Source organism: Perca fluviatilis, chromosome 18, assembly GCF_010015445.1.
Source record: "Perca fluviatilis chromosome 18, GENO_Pfluv_1.0, whole genome shotgun sequence".
In the NCBI taxonomy this organism is placed as follows: domain Eukaryota; kingdom Metazoa; phylum Chordata; class Actinopteri; order Perciformes; family Percidae; genus Perca; species Perca fluviatilis.
Window position 1 is genome coordinate 20,460,422 of NC_053129.1, and position 23,169 is coordinate 20,483,590.

The 23,169-nt window shown below is 41.4% G+C and overlaps 1 protein-coding gene across 4 annotated transcripts in view; it reads right to left on the reverse strand.

Annotated features, from left to right (window-relative positions):
• stxbp5a (syntaxin binding protein 5a (tomosyn)) overlaps positions 1 to 23,169 on the reverse strand; it is a 109,095-nt gene that overhangs the window by 83,927 nt on the left and 1,999 nt on the right. For 3 of the 4 annotated variants that reach the window (XM_039781914.1, XM_039781911.1, XM_039781910.1), the window contains exons 2-4: positions 19,572 to 19,678; positions 18,428 to 18,572; positions 16,009 to 16,106 (exon numbers count right to left, since the gene is read on the reverse strand). In XM_039781914.1, the coding sequence (XP_039637848.1) occupies positions 16,009 to 16,106; positions 18,428 to 18,572; positions 19,572 to 19,678 (350 nt within the window). The remainder of the gene's footprint in view (positions 1 to 16,008; positions 16,107 to 18,427; positions 18,573 to 19,571; positions 19,679 to 23,169) is intronic. The other variant, XM_039781912.1, reaches the window with a different exon arrangement.

The window sequence follows — 23,169 nt, forward strand, 5'->3', positions numbered from 1 at the left end:
AAGAGACTCATTGAGATTAAAAATCTCTTTTTCAAGAGTGTCCTGGCCAAGATAGGCAGCAGTACAACCACACATACAGTACATACAAACACAAAATACACAAAAACACTAGAAATATAAAACAACTGAAACAGCAAGTCCTTTAAAGTCAACCACAATCCTAAACATGTCAGGCAAAACATCTACAGCCAGATGTGGCTGCCTCCAAGTCAATCAACATCCTCTTAAAAGCGACCAATGAGACCAGCTCAGTAAGTTTCATGGATTTCTGTAACTTGTTCCATGTAGAGGGAGCAGCAAACTTAAAGGCCTTTTTTCCCCAGCTCAGTTCTAACCTTTGGAACAGACAGAAGGAAAAGATCCTGGGAACGAAGATTGTAAGTCCTGGTACAATTTACACTGATATAGGTCAAAAGTTAGGATGGAAGGAGACCTTGTATATAAAGATATGCCAGTGTTGAAGTCTCCGTGTTGATGGAGAAGGCCATCCAACACATTCATACAGTTCACAGTGGTGAGTGAGGGCTTTCAGACCAGTGATGAACCTCAGAGATCCATGGTATACAGTGTCCAGTGCATGTAAACTTTGAGATGAAGCATGCATGTATAAAACATCACCATAGTCAAGTACAGACATTAAAGTGGCAGCGACCAGCCTCTTTCTAGATTCGAACGAAGGCAGGATTTGATCCTGAAATAAAACCCAGTTTAAGTTTTAATCTTTTTGCAAGCTGCTGAATATGATAGGTAAAAGAAAGAGATTCATCAATTAAAATACCAAGATATCTGTACTTAGAAACACATTCAATTTTCGTACCTTGGTAAGTGAGGATTGAAGGCAGAGTTGATTTAGATTTTGAATTTGAAAAAAGCATGACTTTAGTTTTTTCTGCATTTAAAACAAGTTTTAAATCACAAAGATTCTGTTGAAGCATGTTAAAAGTAAGTTGTAACTGGGAGAGGGTCTGGTCTGCGGTGGGTGCAGAGCAATACAGTACAGTGTCATCAGCATAAAAATGAAATTTTGCATTAGACACGTTATGATCAAGCAATTGTTTCGGCCTTTGACTCTGTACTTCTTTAGTGGAGCATACTTATTAATTATTAGGGGTGCACCGATCCAACTTTTTCAGTCCCGATACCGATGCCAGGGCTTTGTGTATCTGTCGATACCCGATACCGATCCTATACCGTTGATGAATTAATAATAAACTGTATACCTTCCACCATGTGGAAGAGACTAAAGGCACCAGACCTTCCTAACTAAACATTACTTTCCTAACTAAGACAAAATAATATAGATGTAATGTATTGAATTCTTATTTATTTGTTATTTAAAAAACAATTGTGCATTCAAATCGAAAATATAATGTAATCAAACTTCTTAAAATAAATTGAAATACATAATAATGGGCCATCAATAATGGGCCACCTTTATATAGGTTTATAATGGCTTATTCTACTGTCAGGAGTACGTAGAATATCACAAAAACATGTTAATGTCATCATGTTTACTAAAAGCTTTGATTAAGGGTTTGCTTGGCTCCACAGTTACAGAAGCTAAACTATTTGTATTGTGCAAACTGCAAAGTAGTAAAATAAACTCAAATCGAATGAATAGCCTACACATACAAACAACTTTAACACAGTTTCCCTTTCAAAACGAAATAGTTGTAAGCTAGTACTGTATAACCACTACCTTGGCCACAGGTAAGTAAGGTTGTTGTAGTGTGGTTGTAGTGGGGGACTGAACGTAGCTCCGCTGTCAGCCTCCTTCGCTGTTTGAATAACGTTAGCAGGTTGGCGGACGTATTTCAGCGAGGTGCGACATCTTAAATCCAGAGTTTTAATCATTGCTCAAACAGTCTTTCTCAACGGTCGTAGCGGGACCGGAGGTGGATTGCGTTCATAACGTTGCTCCGCTGCATGCTTGAAGTGACAGGTCTTTAACGTTAGCGCAGTAACGTTAGCACGGCCGAGTAACGTTAGAGCGACGGGCAACAACCGTGGCTAAATTATGTCCGATTTGTTAAATAAGAAAAAAAACTTGGGAACAACAGACGGCTCCTCTCTTGAGCACACGTTGTTCTGGTGTATCTCCGGTCTTTCTTCATCCTCTAGCTAACTTTCTTCTCGGTTGTTGTGCAGTACCGACCGTAGCCTCTCCCAGCTTAACAGACTGTTATGCTACCTGGCTAGCTAGGCTAGCAGATGTAATGTTACCCAGCATGCCATTCGGCGGTGTAGCTACATTTGTAAATGTAAAATTATTAGTGTTAGAAACTGTTTAGGTCTCAAATTGTTATATGCTTTGGTGTTTTATCCTTTTAAGATAGTTAGTTGTGGGTTATTAATTGTTGTGTTATAAAGTTACTACCATGAGTGAGAAGGGTACGCAGTTAACATGGGCCCCGGTGCTGCGACGGAGTGCGAAAAAAAAAACTGGATCGGCCCGTGGATCTGTTACTTTTTCCGATCCACCAATCCAGCTATTTTTGCAATATCGGGCCGATATCCGATCTTAATATCGGATCGGTGCACCCCTATTAATTATATTGGTAAACCCCTCACAAAAGAGGTTCCAGGCACTTTCAACTTCTGTACTGACATTAATTTTTTCCAAATCATAGTTAGATAAATCATTAAGGAATTCTTGTTCTGAGAAGTGCTTCATATTACGTTTGATGATAATGCGTGGTTTAGTTTTAGGTATTTTAGAATTTCTAAATGTTGCTACGACGCAGTGGTCACGGATGTCGTTTGCAAATATGGAAGCAGTTGAGTACTTATGAGGAACGTTAGAATCACATCTATTAGCGATGATTTTTCCGGGTTTTTGAAGTTTGGCCGTGTGGGACTGTCAACAATCTGAAAAAGATTTAATGAATCACAGTAAGCTTTGAAATCATCAGATACTGGTTGTAACCAGTTCCAATTAAGGTCCCCGAAGGCTACTAGTTCCTTAGCATTAAAATTAGAAAGGAGTTGCATTAAGGAGGGCAGAGCACCGCTAACAGCTGAAGGTGTCCTATAACAACCAACAACCGTTATACTAAGTGATTTAGAGACTTCAAGCTCTAAGGCTAAAAATTCAAACTGTTTAAGTAATGATTTTGACAACAGTACATTAACTTGATATTGATTTTTGACGTAGATTGCTACACCCCCACCTCTATTAGGGCGGTCAGTCCTAAAAACATTATAACCACTAATATTGATTTCTTTATCTGAAACCGATTTACTTAACCAGGTTTCAGACAAGACAAATACATCAGCATCTGGAGAGTGAGCCCAGATACGCAACGTGTCCATTTTAGGAACAAGACTGCGTACATTCAAATGAAAAAAACCAAGACCAGGGGCCTGTTGCACAAAACCAAGATAAGGGATTAAGCCGGGATATTCAGGTTATCCTGGATGAATTTAGCTTTGACTTGGTTGCACAAAAGCAGGTTGAATTAAACCCAGCCAAGTAACCATGGCGATTTATTCTTTGCAGCTAGCCTGGTCTAGAGCAGGCTAACAGGCAGGCTAAGATTAATCCTGGAGTCTTATGTGCCGCTCTGATCCGAAATAAACATGTTTAACAGTTATTCCGTTGTCTTCTGAATGTGTTCCGCTTCATTTTATTAACATGCATTACTTGTCACTATTGCTGTCACGAGTTTGATTTAAATCCTACGATTGCAGTTGTTGAGATGGGATGATAGGAAGGAAATGGGCTTTTCCTCCGCTGCTGTCCCCGTGAAATGTGCCCCCGCCCGTGCAACGCAGGGAGGCGGGGGGAGGCAGGGGGATCCTCCCACACCGTGCAGTGGACTCTAAAAGCGGACTTTTAGCATCAATAACGACGACAATGGCACCTGATCAAACCTCCTTTTTTACCAAATGGGAGTGAGAATGTGTTGGAATGCCACAAAGCTTCTTAATCATTTTATTTTGGGGCTGTCACTTGTCATCTTGGGAGTGAGAAAAAAAAACATGAATAATAACAGGCTACATTGTTTTACAGATATGCTTACAGTGTGTATTGAAGTCACTTTTTTTCTAGTTTTTGTCCAGTCATGCTTGTTCTGTATGAACATTAATTGTAGAAAGATATTTAGAATTAGACATAGCTTATGGAGATTTGTGCATATGGTTGTAAAACATATTCTCGCATTATGAATAAGCTGTGAAATTAAGCCTAGTCCTTATAAATTTCCCAGGAACAAGAATTCCCTCTGCTCACTTTTAAGGCGAAGTAGACTAAATAATAATACATTTTATTTATATAGTGCTTTACAGACTACTCAAAGCAGCACATTTAGCGCATAAAAACAGATATAGCAATAAAACCAACATAAAATAAGCATATTAAAGCAATTAAAACGTGGAGTGACTAAGTAGATTTCTTTTTAAATCCATAGGTATTCAGTCGGTCCGCTATTGTCTGTGGGGCTTTTTTCCGTTTGATAGCAGCCGTATTCCCCTTTTTGCATATTATATGTTTCACCTCCTCGTAAATTTCCATTAAAAGCTGCTGCTCAGCCGGTGAAACATATGCTGCACACGTCTTTTCCATTTCTGCATCAGTAAATCTGTGATCGATACCGTGGTCTATTTAAGAAAGCCGTGAACGTGCACTTATACCAGCTATCTACACCTGGCTTGACATAGCTTCACCTACTTATCCTGGCTTGGCAAACGTGCAACTGATTAAGCCGCGATGAGTGGATCACACTAAGTCAAGCTGCGCTTTTTCAGTTATCCTGGATTTCTTTATTCATACTTTTGTGCAACAGGCCCCAGATCTTTCTTTAAAATCTGCCGGGGTGTTAAAACTTATAGGGGTGTCTGGGCCTGGGTTGGGCTTCACATTCCCTGACATCAACAGTAATAAAACAATTAAACATTTGTGCTTAAATGATTTCTTGTACAGTTCATTGCTTCTCTGTCCAAAATTGGAGTCTTGGAGCACACAAGAGATAGTGGTAAAGTTGTCACATAACGTTGAAAGAAGCTATAAAGCTCCACAGAGCTGAGGGGAACTACAGAGGTGGGTGATAACCCTCTGTGGGTTCATCACTAGGAGCAACTCTTTTCACATACAAGTAGCCATGCAATCCATTGGTAATGTTCATTATAGTAGCTTTTAAAAGTATTTAAACACCAAAAACCCAAATGGGTTTAAAGCTGTTTTTATATAAATTATAAATGATAAATTTGACAAAATTATAAAAAAGCCTAGCCTAGCCTAGCCCAAACCCCTGATATCTTAAGGGCAGTGTTTGAGTAAAATGTTGTTTCAGTGGTCTTTCCACCTTGAGAAATATTTCTGTTGGGAGAACATAGCCATGACTGTACCAAATATTTTCTTACGGTAATAATAAGCACATATGTTGGACTGGTGTACAAATGTAAACACTAGCTAATATTTAGCATGCAACAAGGTGTATGTGCTGCAAGGAGGGCAGTCCTCTTCTCAGCTTGAGGGAATTTAGTGCAGTTAAAACAGTAGCAAATGTCTAGTTATTGTACAGTATGTATTCCTTAATATGCCTATAAGCAACATTACCCACATAGCCACACTGCCTTTGTAGGCTTGTTAGCTCCAGCTGACAGAGACACTAATATTCTCCAGCTGGAGATGGTTTAGTTGAGTATGTAGAAATTAGCCCCTTAGCAAAGAAGGTAAAAAAGCATGAAATAGAACAGTCAGACTCAAATTGTGTAATACTACATCTGTGACTTTAGCTTTGAAAGAATAAAACTAAACTAAAATGTGTGTATCTGCCATAATAGATGGTTCACCTGGATGCACGTTTTGCTGGATATTACAGTAAGGTCTTTCTGAGGCTACAACACATAAATATAGAACCTCAGGCAAGGACACATGCCTACTGTATGTATGCTGCTAAACTCACATACTATGTCTGCAGGAGCCTTGGCACACACATACACCCTCATCTCTGCACACATAAACACGGTGACAGGCAATTCCTCAAGATCTGGTACCTCAGGAACCTCTCTGTGTGTGTGTGTGTGTGTGTGTGTGTGTGTGTGTGTGTGTGTGTGTGTGTGTGTGTGTGTGTGTGTGTGTGTGTGTGTGTGTGTGTGTGTGTGTGTGTGTGTGTGTGTGTGTGTGTGTGTGTGTAGAGGAGCTTGCAGACAGAATAAGGGCGTTTAGTAAGGTCATAACCAACCATTTACACCACCCATGGCCATTAGGTGCTCATGGTCGCCTGTAAGCCTTTAAACCAGAACAGTCTCTGTCTCTTAACACACCTGTTATACTGCAAACATACATCAGCTTAGAAAAGGGTTGTTGCAATGGTACAATGTTATCCTGAACTAGTATACCATACTAACTGACTAAGTGACATAATATCAGTCAGGTTCTCTGTTTTATATCATTGTGAATTAAGATACCTTCAGGTTTTGGGAAAAAAAAACAAGGAATTAATTATTTAAGAAAACAATAAATAGAGGTTTCAGTTATGAAAATAAACTTTAGCTGAAACCCTAATTATAATCTCCTATTTGATCTTGCATATTGAGATCCATTTTTACATAATGTCTTCAGCATGACCACCACTGTAAACACGTGAAATGCAATAGTTGCCTCTTTGTTGCAGTCATAGGTATTGTTAAGGTGTCAATATGTTGACTCCAAGGAATTTTACTTCTCAAACTGAAATATTGTTTCAAGATTAAAACAGTAAATAGTGTATGATCCTCTCACCAGTTACCTTACCATGTATTCCCAGACTGTTGGAAATAAGAAAATAAGCATAGGAGGTACGGTATTTGTATTGGGGGCAGTATTCAAACAAAGGTGGACTTAAACTATTGGCTCTCAGTCTAGAGCAGAGATCTTCAACAGGTCCGTGACCCCTAGGGGGTCCTCAGAGTTGGTGCAGTGGGGCTGCCAAATTATGTGAAAAAAATATCTCTGTTTGTTTTTTTATAAAATATGTCATTAATATGAATCCAACATATTAATAGCAAAGTTAAATTGGCCTATATGTGAGAAAAAAAATTATTTACACATTGAAGATAAGCGCACTATAGGTAAGGTAGCTACTATGGTAGCCATATAGCTGATGCTTTTATCCAAAGCAACTTCCAGTAAGTGCATTCAACCATGAAGGTACACTTATGGTATGTTTAACATTAAAACATGATGTATAAATAATAACCATTTATTTGTATCTATTCGGCCCAGTTTAACTCAATTGTACAAACTATACAATATACGTATGTAGTGGGGAAACCCTACTCTGTCTCCCTTTCAACTAAGGAGTTCCTGGCCTAAAAAAGACCTCCCTGGTCTAGAGTACAAAAGATGATTAAATGATATGGCAACAAAACCTAGCCAATGGGAGGAGGCCACTTCAATAGCCCCTGTTTTACCTGTAATAAGGTTTCACAAAGATTTAGGGTTTGCTCTTAACTCCTCAACTAGTATGCATGTGGACATGCAGCAATTGCTCAATTCATTATTCTTACCATATCTATGGAGAGCATCATGATATCACATCCTAACAGTTACACTATAAGTACCCCTACATGCATAGCGTAAATGATCTGATTAGACATTGGCACACCTCAATGCATAAATGTGTGCATTAAGAACAAAATAACCTCTGTAATGCTTTATCATACAAAGATGAGGATCATATTAATACCACCTACTGTATGTATTATGTAAACGTTAATGTTTGCTAATTAATTATAGTTAATTTATCATGGCAGGGCATTAAGTGCATGTGGTGAACATTAAAACAAACAACCTCTTGCAACACTTAGACAGAACGATAGTTATAGAAAGGGAGAAGGTTACGAAAACAAATGATAAGAAAAGAAAGTTAACATGAGAAAATATATGAAAACATTAAAATGGGAAGGGAGCAGAGCCCCCTGAGACAGAGTGGAAGATTACAGCAGCTCGACAAAAAATAATGAGCTGCAGAGAATCAGCAGGGGGACCAGGAGCATAGAGAATAAGTAAAATCCCATTACAGAAATCCTACAGTCCTAAAACAACTAAACAATTATATCCCTGGGAATGTGAATTGAAAAGGGATTTCTTAAAAAGCAGCATGCTGTAAAACAGGAGATGAGGTAGAGTAAGAATAAAAAAGGGAGAAATACTTCAGTTATTTCAGCGCTTTGGCCCTGCTGAGACCTGGAGGTCACATGAAGAGCAGGGAGAAAATCGAGATGACAAAATCTTTGTGCTTCACTGCATTCTGTAAGCCAGTCCCTTTACAAGCACCACGGGGACTGTGCCAACCTGACAGCAACCGTTAGACCTAACCCTGCCACACTTCCACACCTCAAGCAAAACCACCAAGTGTCAGCCATTGACACTAATGTTATAGTCAAACAAGCACCTGAAAAGATTTTCTTCTTCTCTGCTCATCAAATGCAGTGTTTTCATTCAGGTCACCTTGAGAATAAACAGACAGTTATTCAGTAAGGATGTTTTCCAACATTAAAACTATGTCTCACTCTGTATTTCAATTCTTCTCTAGACAGCAGCAAACATATAAAACTTCAGTCCCAGACCTATGGACGAACACATTACAGACCAGATACTGAAGGTAATTCAAAGTCATCACATTCTGATTTAACCTCAAAACTGTATTTAAATTAATCTAATGCAGCGAGTTCTCTGTCGCTGTCATGTATGATTTGATACATGACAGCGACATTTCACTGAGACGCTAGATTTAGTGTGTATAATAAAGTGATATTTACATAACTGGACAGGCAAGAGCTACTAGTGCATGCCATAATGTGCTCAGGGCAAGTCGCAAACAACAAGTAGTACTACACTGACTTATTTATAGACAAAGGGCAACCTGGGTCATTTATCTTAGTTCCCACACTTTTAAAGAAACCGCCGTTTATATATGATTTTAGAAGTACTAGCATTTAATCCTTGGAGATTTCCCTATGTCATGATAATGAAAGCCTCAGACTTACAAATGAAGCACAATTTGAAATCAATACAAGATATAGTGTTACCATGTGTTGCTGATGTACACATACCATAACTCCTGAATCAGACGCTGTGCTCAGTGACACAAACCAAATTCAATTGAGTGCACATGCTCATTTACTTTGGAAACGTGACTCTTGACGATGAGGGACCTCTGTGGTATGGAGAGTGGGCAGTGGTCAAACCCTTTGGTCATGACAGCGCTGTTACAATAGAGGACTAATATGAGTGCAAATCAATACAGTAGGTACATGGTCCTCACAAGTGACCCCAGCAGTGTTGAAAATGCAGATGTGTGAAACCCTGTCCCTGGTTGTCACTGTCTGCAAGGTCAAGGTGTGCAGCATGTTTGTTTCCAAGAACACTACACACAAAATGGTTACTTGGGGCTGAAATCAGAAATCAAAACTTTTTGTAAAATCATCACCATCATCAATACCTCCAAACAGCTAAAGGATAATTCCGGTTTATTACATTTTTCTCTTCTGTATTTTCTATAACATTATACTCACTGAAGATCAAGGCAACATTGTAACATTGAAATAAGAGCAGCCGGGATATGAACAAGCCAACAGTTAAGCCAGATTGTCTAAACTGTGTGTTATCTCAGCCTGGTTACAGAACTCTAAATTGCTACCCACATTGCTATCTAGTGTTGTGCCCACTGACGGCTGTTTCCACCATAGATTGTAAAAAACACTGGACGTAGCAGCAGTGACGTCACCCATTGGTTTGAGGATTACTGCCTCGAGTTTGGCCATCTTGGTTTTTGAAACCGGATGTGACCATATTGGACAAGAGGATGGAGCTGGGGAGGAGGATGTGGCTAAGCCAGTGTCGTCTATGGTATGGCTAAACTCTACAGAGCTAATCAGGGGGACCTCTGGGCACAGTCATGTGTATGTTTCCATTAGTAAACTGTTAAAACTGGTAACCTTCAAAGTCATATGTCTGAACATGCAGGACTATCATTTCAGGCAAGACAGGAGCTGGCAGAGATAAAGGACAGCAAGCAAGAGGAGTAAAAGCTGGAGTTAAATGTACACTAAATTATTTAAGAGAACAACATGGCAGCACAACTTTAATCATCCTAAACCCAGATCCCATTTGGGACTTGTCAAGGCTAAAGGACTTAAGCAGGACACACTGTCAGGATATTGGACAGAGAGAGGCAGCAACTGCACAGTTGTGGTAGTGATGCAGCAAAATTTGTTTTCCATTTCTAAAAAAAAAAAAAAAAAAAAAAAATACGAACAGAGGCAGCGGAGTGCTTTTTGGAGAGCATGAAACATGAAACCCGGTACACAAGGAGTCTTTGATTAAGAGTACTTCACAACAGTAAAACAGGTACGCGTGTGCAATCATTCACAGACACAGGCATGCACACATAGTGTGTTCCAGTAATGGTGTAAAGTTTATTTGCATTGAACTGACATGAAAGCCGCACCTCGCCAGCTCTCTGGTGACCTCACTACGGACTCTACTTGTATCCATTTAAAAAAAAACACACCCCATTAAACTCTCTCATCAGACGCGTTAAGATGACTTCATTTCAAGCTTTTCTCTTCCCCAATCCTTGTGTGTGAAAATTAAATGAGGTCAACCAGGATGAGATACTAATCCCTCTTCATTTTGTGATACCTCTCCTCTTTCCTAGTCCTTCATCCCCCATATGTTACTGCTAGCTAACCCGCTAACCATTGACACAGGAATGACAAAGTAATGACTTTTCCTAGATATCACCACAGGAGCACAGATGCAACATTGTCAGATGTATGGTTAATTGCGACTTGCATTGATCATACATGTGCACAGTGGCGGCGGCAACAGCTTAACTCCTTTGATGAGACTGTTGCTGTCTCTGTCAGCGCCAAGTTCTGGCGCATTGCATAACTGAACACATACACAAACACACAACCCCAGGCATGGACTGCACTATGGAGAACATCTAGAAGTCAACCCCAATGAGAAGAGCAAAAATACGGGAGCGATTAAAGATGAAACAAAACAGATAGAAGAATAAATGAATAAACAAATAATCTGTGACCTGAAAAGAAGCTCCCACACTCTTTAAGCAACAAACTGGAAAGAGAGCTTGACGCAAACACTTTTTCACTATCCCTCTGTCTCTGAAGATGCTGAAGACATGCAAAGAGAAGAAGCCAGAGAGCCTCTGTAATCGTTGATTACAATCAGAAAACCATTACCATAATCCCAGACATACAGTATGAATTATGTACAGTCAGTGTTCTGTTAGAGGCATCTGTGAACTTCTCTGTAAAACAAGAGTTATATCACATTACAATTCTTTGGAGATTTCTAACAAACAACCTATTTGTACTACTGTAGACGTTTGGTATCATTTTGGGCATTATTAGTGGGGTAATGTTAAGAGACACTTCGGATCCATTAGCCCCTGCGCTAAGCTATTCAGCTGATAACGCTACTCTACGCTAACTCTCCCAATGTTCGACCCAGGTGAGAAAAGCTTCTGGGGGTGTGTTTGGCTTGAGGTCATGGTGCAAAGGACCCTAGGGTGAATTACTCCGAACCATCACTTTAAAAAAAATTACTCAAACTGACTAATCGATTATCAAAATAGTTGACGATTAATTTAAAAGTTGACAACTCATCGATTAATCGTTGCATCTCTATACCAATGAAATTCCAAAATATACTGCTGGGCTACATTTTCTATTTCTTTAAAATGATTCCCATTCAGTAGTCCAGTCAGAGAACTCATGGCTCAGTGAGGTTCTCTGTGACTGTAGACAAAGCTTGGAGGGTAGAACAGTTACAGAGTGAATCAGAAGGAAGATTAATGATGGAGATATGTCATAGTTAATCTGTGTTACGACCAAAAGCTGCACATGGCCAGTGCCAGTCACAGCAGTTACTGTGTGTGTGCGCGTGTGTGTGTGTGTGTGTGTGTGTGTGTGTGTGTGTGTGTGTGTGTGTGTGTGTGTGTGTGTGTGTGTGTGTGTGTGTGTGTGTGTGTGTGTGTGTGTGTGTGTGTGTGTGTGTGTGTGTGTGTGTGTGTGTGTGTACAACGTTGTCTCTGCAAACATGTGTGCACCTCTGTCCAAACATTTGCCTCCTGTATATGTTGGTACACATCCAGTATCTGTGTGTGCACATTCACTAACATTTGTGTAAGTCATCAACCATCATATGCTTATGTGTGTCCCTGTGTGTGAAAGCACAAATGTGTGTGTTACCTCTGCCATCTCCGACTTAAAATAAAATAATAACTCTGGGTGTGAATGCGCGTGTGTGTGTGTGTGTGTGTGTGTGTGTGTGTGTGTGTGTGTGTGTGTGCGCGCCCCCATTTGTATGTGTGAGTCCTGTAATGTCCTGCGCCTGCCGATGAGATAATCTGGCAGAGCGTGGAGTGACAATTTGATCAATTGCCGGCTCACAGGGAGTCTCTGAGTTATAGTGCTGCCATCTCTCCTGGCCACTACCAGTAAAGAGCCGCCTCTCCCCAGAGATGAGCCGCCACATTGTTACACACACAGCTGCAGACCACCCAGCAAATAAACACACACACATACAAATGACTCTAGTTTGATGTCGGTAAGCTGACAAAATCAACCCATAAGGACCCTGCACCATGTTTTCTGTCAGGGAGTGGCAGAATCTCCCATTACATAGTGCTCTGGAAAAAATGGTAATTTCCACCCACATTATGTTTCTCTTTTACACACAAACTAAATCAGCAGAGTATAAATTTCAATTATCAAGGGTGGTGACTTTTTTCTGTTGAAAAAAAACCCCTCTTGTTTATATTCTAAATGCATTCTGTCCAAATAATGGAAAGCTGGTTATTAAAAGTACAAGATACTCTGGGTATTAATTTAAAATCCTTCGATACCATTGCCATAAGATACCTTGCTCCTCCCCAATGCATTAGTATTTGCTATTGCTTTAACACAAAAAATATATACATACATTGTATGCTTTTGTTAATGTAGTATTTTCGTCTAGAGGCTCATGGATATCAATTCAAATCATCTTTAGCTCTGATGGAAGTTCACAGTATCATCACATTGGTTGATAAGCAGATGCAGCTCATTATGTTTAATTAGCCCCACCTTTTTTGTCTGTTGTTGCTGGTTTTATAATACCAACGCTGTGTGTCAACAATCTGCTGCTGATGTTGGTTAACAGCACAACCATTAAACTACTATTCTTGTGTTGGGTTTGAGCCATATTAGACACAGTGACAAGTGCCATCAGTGAGACACATTCAGATCAGTCTGTTCAAGAAATAAGGGGCATACAAGAAAGAAATAAGGAAGGTTCCTTATTCTTTCTGCAGCCCTACCTCTTATCACAAACACTTTGTTGTAACACTCAAAATGAAAAGAAGCTTTTATAATTCAGCATTTTCAAACACAGCATTTCTGCTTATTTTCTAAATTACACTGCTAATCCGATGGATAGCTAATATGCGTGGACTGCTTGCACAGCGAAACCTGTTCTAAATGCTCACAACTTCTTTTCGCTGCTGAGAAATTGTACAGAAAAACAATTGCCAGCAGTGTGTGTGCACTTGGGCATATCTGTCTCAGTGCATTACCACACACAGATCAATAAGGATTCTATTCTTGGCCATTAGATCTTGAAGCAGGGGATAGCCTGCCTCTCTCACTCTTTCAGACCTATTCCCTCTCTCTGCTCTATCGGCCTGTCCTCTCCGCTGGCTCTCCCTCTTTCTCTATTCCCTTTTTTTGCCTCCTCCAGACAACACCAAAGGGACATTGTCATCTTCCCAGCTGGACAGTGGAAGCAGCAGCAGAGTCAGTGGCGAGCATCAAACACGGGACGATTTTGGGGGGGATCACAGAAGTGATTGGCTTTGTGGCTAGAGGGATCAGCCGTCTCCTCGGAGGACTCGCGCACGCAGACAGACACGCACATATTCACTCGCACGCACATACACATCCACCCACACCTCCTGTTCCTGCTGTATTTCTCAGTCCTCTGCCACGCTGCCAGGCTGAGGCCCTTGATCTGCCACTTCCTGTAATCCTCCATGGGAGAGGGGTGCAGCCAAATGTCCTGGCAGGCCAGCCAGGCAAACAAACACACATACACACAAGCATGCATAGACACAGTCAGCCGTACATTGCAAGATAATGACCTCCAGGACATACATGTAGATGAGTATCGGCGCAGGAGTGCCAGGAAGTCTTTCACAAAAGATGCAACCTGATAAAACATTAACTAAAATACACCACAGAAAAACCCACAAGCTGCAGCATAGCAACGCATGAATCGTGAAATCTCTATTATAATCTCCATTCATCTGTGCCACGCTGGTATCGTTGGCATCAGATAAAGAGACAGGGCTGACTAAACAGCAAATGACAAAGGAAGAGAACCAGAACCAAAGAATAGATGGATGACTCCCAATTCACCTTCTCCTGACTCCGATAAGACACTATCTGATCCACATCACTCAAACACAAGAGATTCCTCTGTTCATTCAATTTCAAAGTGACCAGTTTCAGCCAGTAGGAACCATCTGACAAGATAATTTCAGCCAAACTCGGAATAGTCTGAGGGAGAATGTGTTCCAATCTCTAAGCTGATTGGGTATAGGCTTCTTTTACACCATGAGTAAAGCTTTTTTTCTCATACTGAGTTTACCCAATCTGAAGCTCACACGAGTAATGTACCAGCCAGCAAGACATAAGCCCCATTAAGCTTATTCACCAGTTCAAGCATCAGCCCTGACATAGTACTTCTACGAGAGGAGGGATTTCATCTCCTATTTTCTAATGCATGTGGAGCACTAGTCTTGCATTGCCAGACCTTCCACTACAGCGCTGCAAAAGGAGGGTCTGGCGAGTCCACACAGCATTCCGGGATGGTAGAAAAACGTGCTCTGCTTTATTGGCATTTCTTTAAACCAATCACAATCAGACTCGACATATAATCTAGCTAGCTGTCTGGATTTACCCTGCAGAGATCTGAGGAGCAGTTAACCATAGTCGAGTTTAAAATGCCAACACAAAGGAAGCGGAAGGTACCGGACATCTGGCTGAAATGAAAGACATCCATCGGAATTTCCGGCGGCACCTGAACAATCCCGGAAGTGGAACGTCGGGGATATAGACTAGTGGAGCACTGACAGAAACCATTAATTTCTTCATCCAAAGCAGAGCAGCTGTTGAATATGTAACTATGAACATTCTGTCATTTCCTGAAAAAGTGTTGCATCATTTGCTCTTCTGTCTCCGTCACTCTGCTTTAAAGAGCAGAAAACATACTGAAGGTAAGGACTGAACACTGCTGTAAACATGGCTCTGTAGACTCTCTTATCCTCGTCCCTCCAGTGCAGGTGAATGAGACTGAGTCACAGACATAGCTGCAAGCAGGTGGGAACGAGGGACAGCCAGGTGGACAGCTCTTCATCACGCCGTAATGAGCTGGCAAAGGTTGTCGGACAGGAATGAGAACACATGGAGGACCTGTAAAAGCAGCCTGACACAGGCGAGTTTGCGGGCGTTCTCTGAAGCTATACGACTCCCCGCGGTGCCATTTCATCACAAGCTGTTGTCCCTGTTTGTGTTAAGGTCCTCATATTGCAAGGAAGCCAACGCAAGCTACCTCAACCATTTACTTCTCCAGCTCAATAGCAGCGCATACTTCAATATGCGGCTAAATGTGGACTTCCCAATGACATTTCTTGTGATTTGAAAGGTGTGAGCAGCAGTGTGGCATTATCAGTAAAAGCAGCAAAAATGTGGGATTAAAGGGATGCCGAGTTGAGCTTGCTCTTGGTCTATGTTTTAAGCATTATCTTACCATGCAACAACATCTGGAGCTTGTTACCGAGAATTCTTCAGCATGCTCTAAAAATACACTGAAACCCCACATCAATATCTGACTATGGCAGCTCAGACATCTGTTCACTTACCTGCTGCTGCCTCCCAGGGATGGAGGGACCCAAAGGAGCTGCCACAGGCCACAGTAACCTATAACATTGGCAATGACAAGTGAAAGGATACAATCTGAGAGCTCCACTCTGGGTGCCAATGGCCAGTATCTTCTGCACGGGGTCGAAAGCCATGGACGATGGCTGGTAGGGGAAGCCATGACGGACAGTCTGAGAGATGTGCAGAAAGTTGGAAAAAAGAAAATGCGTTATCAATTTGCATTTCACAGCAGGGGTGTTGTTTTGTCAAAAGGATATCATGCACATGACTTTGGTAAACAAATGGTCCAGATGGATGTGGAAAGTGTTATGAAATAGAAATGTAAAGCCTTAATGGCACAGACAAGAGAAAAAGAAAGAGAGGAACAAATGCTCTTTCGATGCACCGTTACTCTATTCTTCTCGATAGCTGATATTCGGCTTTGCTATTTAGGATCCTTTTATGATCACAGGCCTATTTTGAGATTTCTTCTCTCCCATTTCACTCTTTTTATCTTGTTTTCCTTTTCTCATTGCCTCCCACATGAAGTCGTGATTTCACTGAAGTCTGGATATAAAAAACACTGAAAACACACCAATAAGGATCATTTGGTTATGATTTGTTGCATGGGCCATCTATTGGAGTGCATTGTAACGTACAGTAAGGTCTTTCTGTTTTTTTGTCCACCCTCTGTATATTTGTGTGTGTGTGTGTGACTGTAGCTTTATGACATCAGTCAGCTGGTGGTGGGCTGTTGGATTTGTTTGCTTAGTGGCAGAAGGCTAAAGCATGTTACATAAGAAGCACTCAGTGCAGCAGAGACACCTGCCTTCTCTGCAGAGAAACATTACAGAGAGTCTCTGTCCAGACAGACAGTGAAGGTGCAGGAGGTAGGATGGAGTCTTGTTCAAAGAGATTTCCATCAGATGCCTGGCTGTTGATAGACATATTTAGACTGCAGTGTCAATCGAACCAGCAATCTCTGAGCTAGTCTTTCCAACCACAATATCCCCTAGGCCCTCAGCTGTGTTGACTTGACTCTATATTACATTTTCTAATTTTCTAGGTATTACTTCAGGCACTCTAACGTATTAGTTCTGACAACTGCTTAAATGGTTGCAGTTTTATAAAGTTCAACTGCCCTAGCCTTGGACTTCTGCAACATATGTTGTGGTGTCTCTAAAATAGACAAGGTCAACAATCGCATCATGAGACTCCACCATGTAAAATATCATGTAGCCTATCAATAGCAATGGGCTGTGGTAGCTATAACATACATTAAGGTTGTGTTTTCAGCATCACGTCCCATAAGAAAAACAACTGCACAAGCCTACATTTTACCTACAAATACCTGATAGAACTATGAGTAATTCTACAGTAAACATTTTTTATTTTTTAAAGAATCCACAAACAAGCTAGTTATGGTTAAATATGTGGAAAAATCAAGCACACAGTGATGTTTATAAAAAGGCCACACCAAACCATTGGGGCACACATGGGAACATCCTGATTTCACATTATAGTGGGCTAAGATGTAGCAAACAAAATAATATGTGTATTGCATATGTGAATTGCATGAGTATTTATTAACCCAGGCCATCTTTGTGGCCAATTGAGACAGTTGGAGGATGGCAAGCCATTTTCTTTTTCAAACAGGCCCCCACTCACTTCAGGCGCCATCAGTCCTCAATGGATCAATGATCTGGGGTAAAGTGTGTGTGTGTGTGTGTGTGTGTGTGTGTGTGTGTGTGTGTGTGTGTGTGTGTGTGTGTGTGTGTGTGTGTGTGTGTGTGTGTGTGTGTGACAGAGCCACAGAGAGAGGAGTGTGAGAGGATGAGAGAGGGGGGGAGACAAAGGGGATGGAGAGACTGCGAGGAAAAAGACAACTCGAAAGAGGATGATGACACACACTCACATACGCACACATACATTAACTAGAAACCACCGTTTTGCTAAAACAAACCCAGCAGATTATGCAAGAGGGGATCAGTTTGGACCAACCCCTCAATATGACAGTTCATGCCAAGCACACACACAGCAAACGATGGTATTTTCACAGAGGATGATGTCCTATGCTATTGCCATAACCGAAATATCTTGTTGGTTTTGAGAGAGTAAAATAACATAACAAATCCATAAATCCATACAGGAACTTACTAATGTGTATTGTCCTGTCGCCAGAGCGCATTGGCCATACAGTATGCGCATTGTAGTTAGGTGCGTGACAGGCTACCGTGGCTTGGACAATCACAGAGCGCTTCAATCATTCTCTTTCTAAACGAGATTATTGATGTCAAATACATCTTAAATCAGAAGGAGATCGTTGTAATCTAGACCACAGAGCAGAAACGCTTTGCCGATTAAAGAATTTATTGTGTGGAGCTCACTTGCACCTGCTGTATCCTGAGATGGGATACGCGCAGTACAAACTGTGAATATTACAAAATACATGCGAAAGGGGCCAACCGTGATGCAAACAGCTGTATAACATAAAACCATCAGGCTCGCCCACCTTGCAGAGCTGGAAATGGTCGGACTGGAGGGTCTCCTGGATCAGATGGTTCTCCTGTGGCCCCACTTGGACAGACGGGGTGGAAGAGGACACCTCTTTCAAGCCGTCCAGCACCTTCCTGATGTTGAACTTCTTCATTTTCAGACTGCAGAGCACAGAATTGAGATCACCCGCAACAGATAAAGGGGATAGCCACTTTCTCTCGCACACACATACATACACACGCTCGCTCGCTCTCTCTTCTGATTTCCTCCGTAAATCTCACATCTTAGTGCTTGTTTTTTAGCGCAGTCTCCATGCTGAAAGGCTCTGGCGCGCCACGGCACAGGTCGCTTGTTGACGTGTAAATTTGGAAACGGGCTGCCTGGATATTGGTGCGTCGGTAATGTAATTTGCTCGGAGTCCGTGCTGTGCCCCACTGCGTCTCGGTGGCTCCACTCTTCTTCTCGGCTTCCCTCCCCTCCCCTCTCGATTGTGTGCGCCGCTCAGCCAAGGCGGAAACGCAGCGCAGCGGTGGCGGTGGTGTTGGTGCTGCTGCTGCTGCTGCTGCTCTTGCGCATGTCTGACAGAGCAGAGGCTTCAACACAAATCCCGCCACCTTGCCAGCTCTCTCTCTCTCTCTCTCTCTCTCCTCCTCCTTTCATCTGCCCCCAGCGACAACGCCCCCCCCCCCTCCTCCCCCCTCCCTCTCTCGCACGCACACATAGTAGGTTTTGCTCCACTGCACCTGGTGATGTTGGGATGCTGCAGCGTTGTGTCTGTAGAGACAGACGAGTTGACAGACGGGTGCTCTGCTCAGTCCCATTCTTTCCACTACATCCTCGCCCTGTCCACTCCGCCTCTGCTTGTGTGCTTGTGTTAGAGGTTCGCCATATTACATGCCATCCCAAAACCACAGTGGATAGTGGAAGTGGACTACAAAACCTTGCTGGGAAATTGGACAAACATTGCATGTGCTGCATTTTTCCTACACGATATTTGTCATGGTGGGTTAGAAAAAAATCAAAGAAAATGTGGTGACATTAAAACAAAACGGGGACATAAAAGCATTACGTTGTCCCTGAATTCATTTTATGTTTGACTTATATGTCTAGTCATCAATTTAAAATAAAACATGTCAGGGGCGACCTCTAACTCTACTCACCAAGTAGAGCATGCGCCCCTTAGCAGCGGCTGCTGGTTCGAATCCGACCCATGGCACTTTGCTGCATGTCGTCCACCCCCTCTCCCCTTTCCCGTCTTCAAGCTTTTCTGTCAATAAAAGCCATAAAAGCGCCCAACAAATCTTCAAAAATTTGCATGGAAACCTTAAAACAACCCAACAGCTGAGCAAGCAATGCCTCTATCAATATCCATGGTGATGGGTGTTTCCTGCTAATGATGGAGTCCCACAGTTTACCTGTTATTTATACCCTCTTAATACGGAGAACCCTCGCAGCTGCAAGTGTGACTTGAGGGAGTAACCCTTACCTACACAGTGAAGAGCTATGGAGGAGGGATCGGTTTGGGAAAGGCCCCTGTGTCTGCCAACTAGGTGACATTGCATGTCCCCCCTGACAGGACCTTAACATACATGAAAATCAATAGAATGTATTTATTTTAAAGCCCTGCTAATGAGCTCAAGACGTTTCTATAGACTTTCTTCATCCTAACATTCAAAACAGGTGCTTCTGCAGAAATGTTCAACAGTTACTGACTTGATTTGTCCTTTTAACAGGTAGATACCTAACACAGTAGGTACAGGCTAGGCAGCAATCATGTCATGTGGAATAGTTTGAAAAACTCCATGGTCATGTTTTGCATGTACCAGTCGTCGAACATGATAATTCGGCTATATCTTTCATTTGCTTTGCAGCAAATGCTGTGATATATAGCCATTAAATTCAAAACGGTTCCCATCAAAACAGCATTAGGATTCATTCACCTTGCATATGTGCTTCAGCTAAGGTGGTCTCTACAAGCACCTTAATATGATTTGCTATCTATGGGACATATTAGAGGGTGGTTTGGTGGTGCATTTAGCTAGCACTCACGGTGCCTACATGGGTTTCCTCTTTTCAATTTCCTGCCACAATCCAAATGAAATGCCGACTTGGTGACACTGAAATGTCGCAATTCTGGTGGGTCAGGTCATGAGCTCACAGTTGGGCCCCCAAAGAGTATTCCACTTATGACCCTCAGGCTGTTTACTACTTGGACTAGCTAATGTAAAGATGTATAAAGATCTACCACTCAGACAACTTCATCCCTGGTTATGTTTCCCTTTAAAGCTTAAGTGAGTAGAGTTCAGAACCTCAGTGCATCTGTGTATGTTTGTAATGTCACAGATGAAAAGTACCAGCCATGACAAGCTCAGTTGAGGCTGCTCATGCTTGAGTGACAATGACGTAGCCACCTGTTTGAGCTGTTTGCACGGTCATCTTTGACAGGTTGCCGCCGGCAGCAGGGACAGGGGTGCAGCGGCGGAAGTAATAGCTTGTGTTTGCACTCTTGCTAACAACACCTGATGCTAAGCCTAACCTGGAGAAAGTCCAAAAAAGGGCATTTGTATGTCCACCATAGGCAGACATTGTAATAACCAATGTTGGTTATATGAGCTTGTCTGTTAGTGTTCCCACATAAGCAGTCCTTTGTTGAGACGCAGCTGATGTAAAGGTTGCATCAAGGAAATGAAGATGCTATTGAATAAAAGACAAAAAAAATACAAAGCGGACCAGGGAGCAAATTATTAATTCAGCAATCAGGGTGGCTTGAGAACAATTGTTGTAATGCTGATTTGCATAATGAATTGAAATTGACCATACACACCTTCAAAACCCTACTAAAATCGCCTGATCCAGAATACATTACACAGGCAAACAAAGAGGTCCTTATTAGTCAGTCCTTGCATGTGAGTGAGTGAGTGAGTGAGTGAGTGAGTCTTTTGGCGACTCTGACATCAGTGATTTAATTTAGCACCATTGTGTTGTGGCCGGGGCCATTCATCTGGCTGCATTGTGTGTATGTGTGTGTGTTGTATTTTGAATCTGACTGCTGTGTTTGTGCTCTTTGATAAGGCTTTCCACTGAGGCGTATTAGTGTTTTTTTCTTTGTTTTTTTGTAAAGAGAGCAGGACAGAAAGAAAAGAGAGAGAAGAGAGAGGGGGGTGGTCAAGAGAGATGTTAATCCCATGTAAAGTCAAGGTGATATGGTAATATCTGTTCATTTGACTAAAGGTCTTTAAGCCATACAGATATAATGATGGTTTCATTTCATAAGCTGTCATATTTTTGTTTAATTGAAAATGTAAGTGTAGAACAATGAGCTTAAGTACAAGAGTTGCAAAGACACATTGAAGTACTCTGCTTCTACCTACTAATATATTTGTGAAGCTTTGAAATGGCAGCCTGCTGGTCATTGTATTCTTACTGTCAGTTCAGTCCTTGCCTCTCCCTGGGTTGATGTAACCAAGTTTACTTTATTTCTGGAAAAATCTTTGGTGCTAAGCATTCATCAGTGACATGTTTTTGCGCAACTTTTTCCTGAGATTACTTGACAAATAAGTTTGTCCAGCCTGGTCTTTCTGTCGCTTCTGAAGCACTTTTAGGCATACAAAGTTGTCTTAATGTTTTGCAGGTTGAACTATATCCTACAGCATGGTAAACCTTATTATTCTAGAGACAACTGTATGTGGACCAATTACACCAGTGCAGAACACCATGCCTCTGCAGCCGATCAATTATCTATGTATTATCATTCAGCACAACAACCAAGGGTAATATGCAAATGATGCAAATACAGATCTATTAGCTGCCATGCACATGAGCGGAGCACTAATCCAGTGCTAATCTCAGATCAGGGGTGAGTGTGGATGAGCCAGGAGCATCTACAACATGACAACTATGACTGACTGTATCAAGCAGCTAGTGTCGACTATCATTTGAAGTCACTATTCCATTATCTTTAAAGTGACTATTATTGCCGCTGTTCATCACATCCCCAACCGGCACCATCAGACACCGCCTACCAAGAGCCTGGGTCTGTCTAATAGGGAGTTTTTCCTCGCCACTGTCGCATTGCTTGCTCTTGGGGAATTATTAGAATTGATGGGGCTTTGTAAATTATAGAGTGTGGTCTAGACCTACTCTATCTGTAAAGTCTGTTGAGATAACTCGTTATGATTTGATACTATAAATTGAATTAAATAATGACCACTGGGCATATAGTATACATCAGCAGTAGCACAAGACTGTTAAAGGCAATGCTGAGTTAACCAGTTAACACGGAAACAAAAACACACTCCAGCAAATTTGTATGTACTGTATATTCTATGCATTTCTTCCCTCTAGTTTTGAAGACACAGTGGCGCAGCAGAGGGTAAAGTGTATTGTTGGACAGCAGATTGCAGAGTGAAAACGGCAACCTGCAAATGCACATTTGCATACATTACACAGATGTTTGCATAGAGTATGAATATGCATTCACATACTTCATATACATATACCTACATGTATCTCATCACTCTGATTATAAGTATAGGATTGTATGTTCTCTGATTATATAAGAATGTAGTTGATTTGCATTCTATTTCCATTTCTTTATGTAATTAATAATAGTAATCTTTAATGATTTCCTTCAACTATTCTAAAATTAGTAAAGAAAGCTAGACAAAAATAAATTAGGAGTAACATCAACAGGCAATGCTCACAACAATGTACATATGAACTGGGAATAAATGTCCTTAAAACACAGACGATTCACCT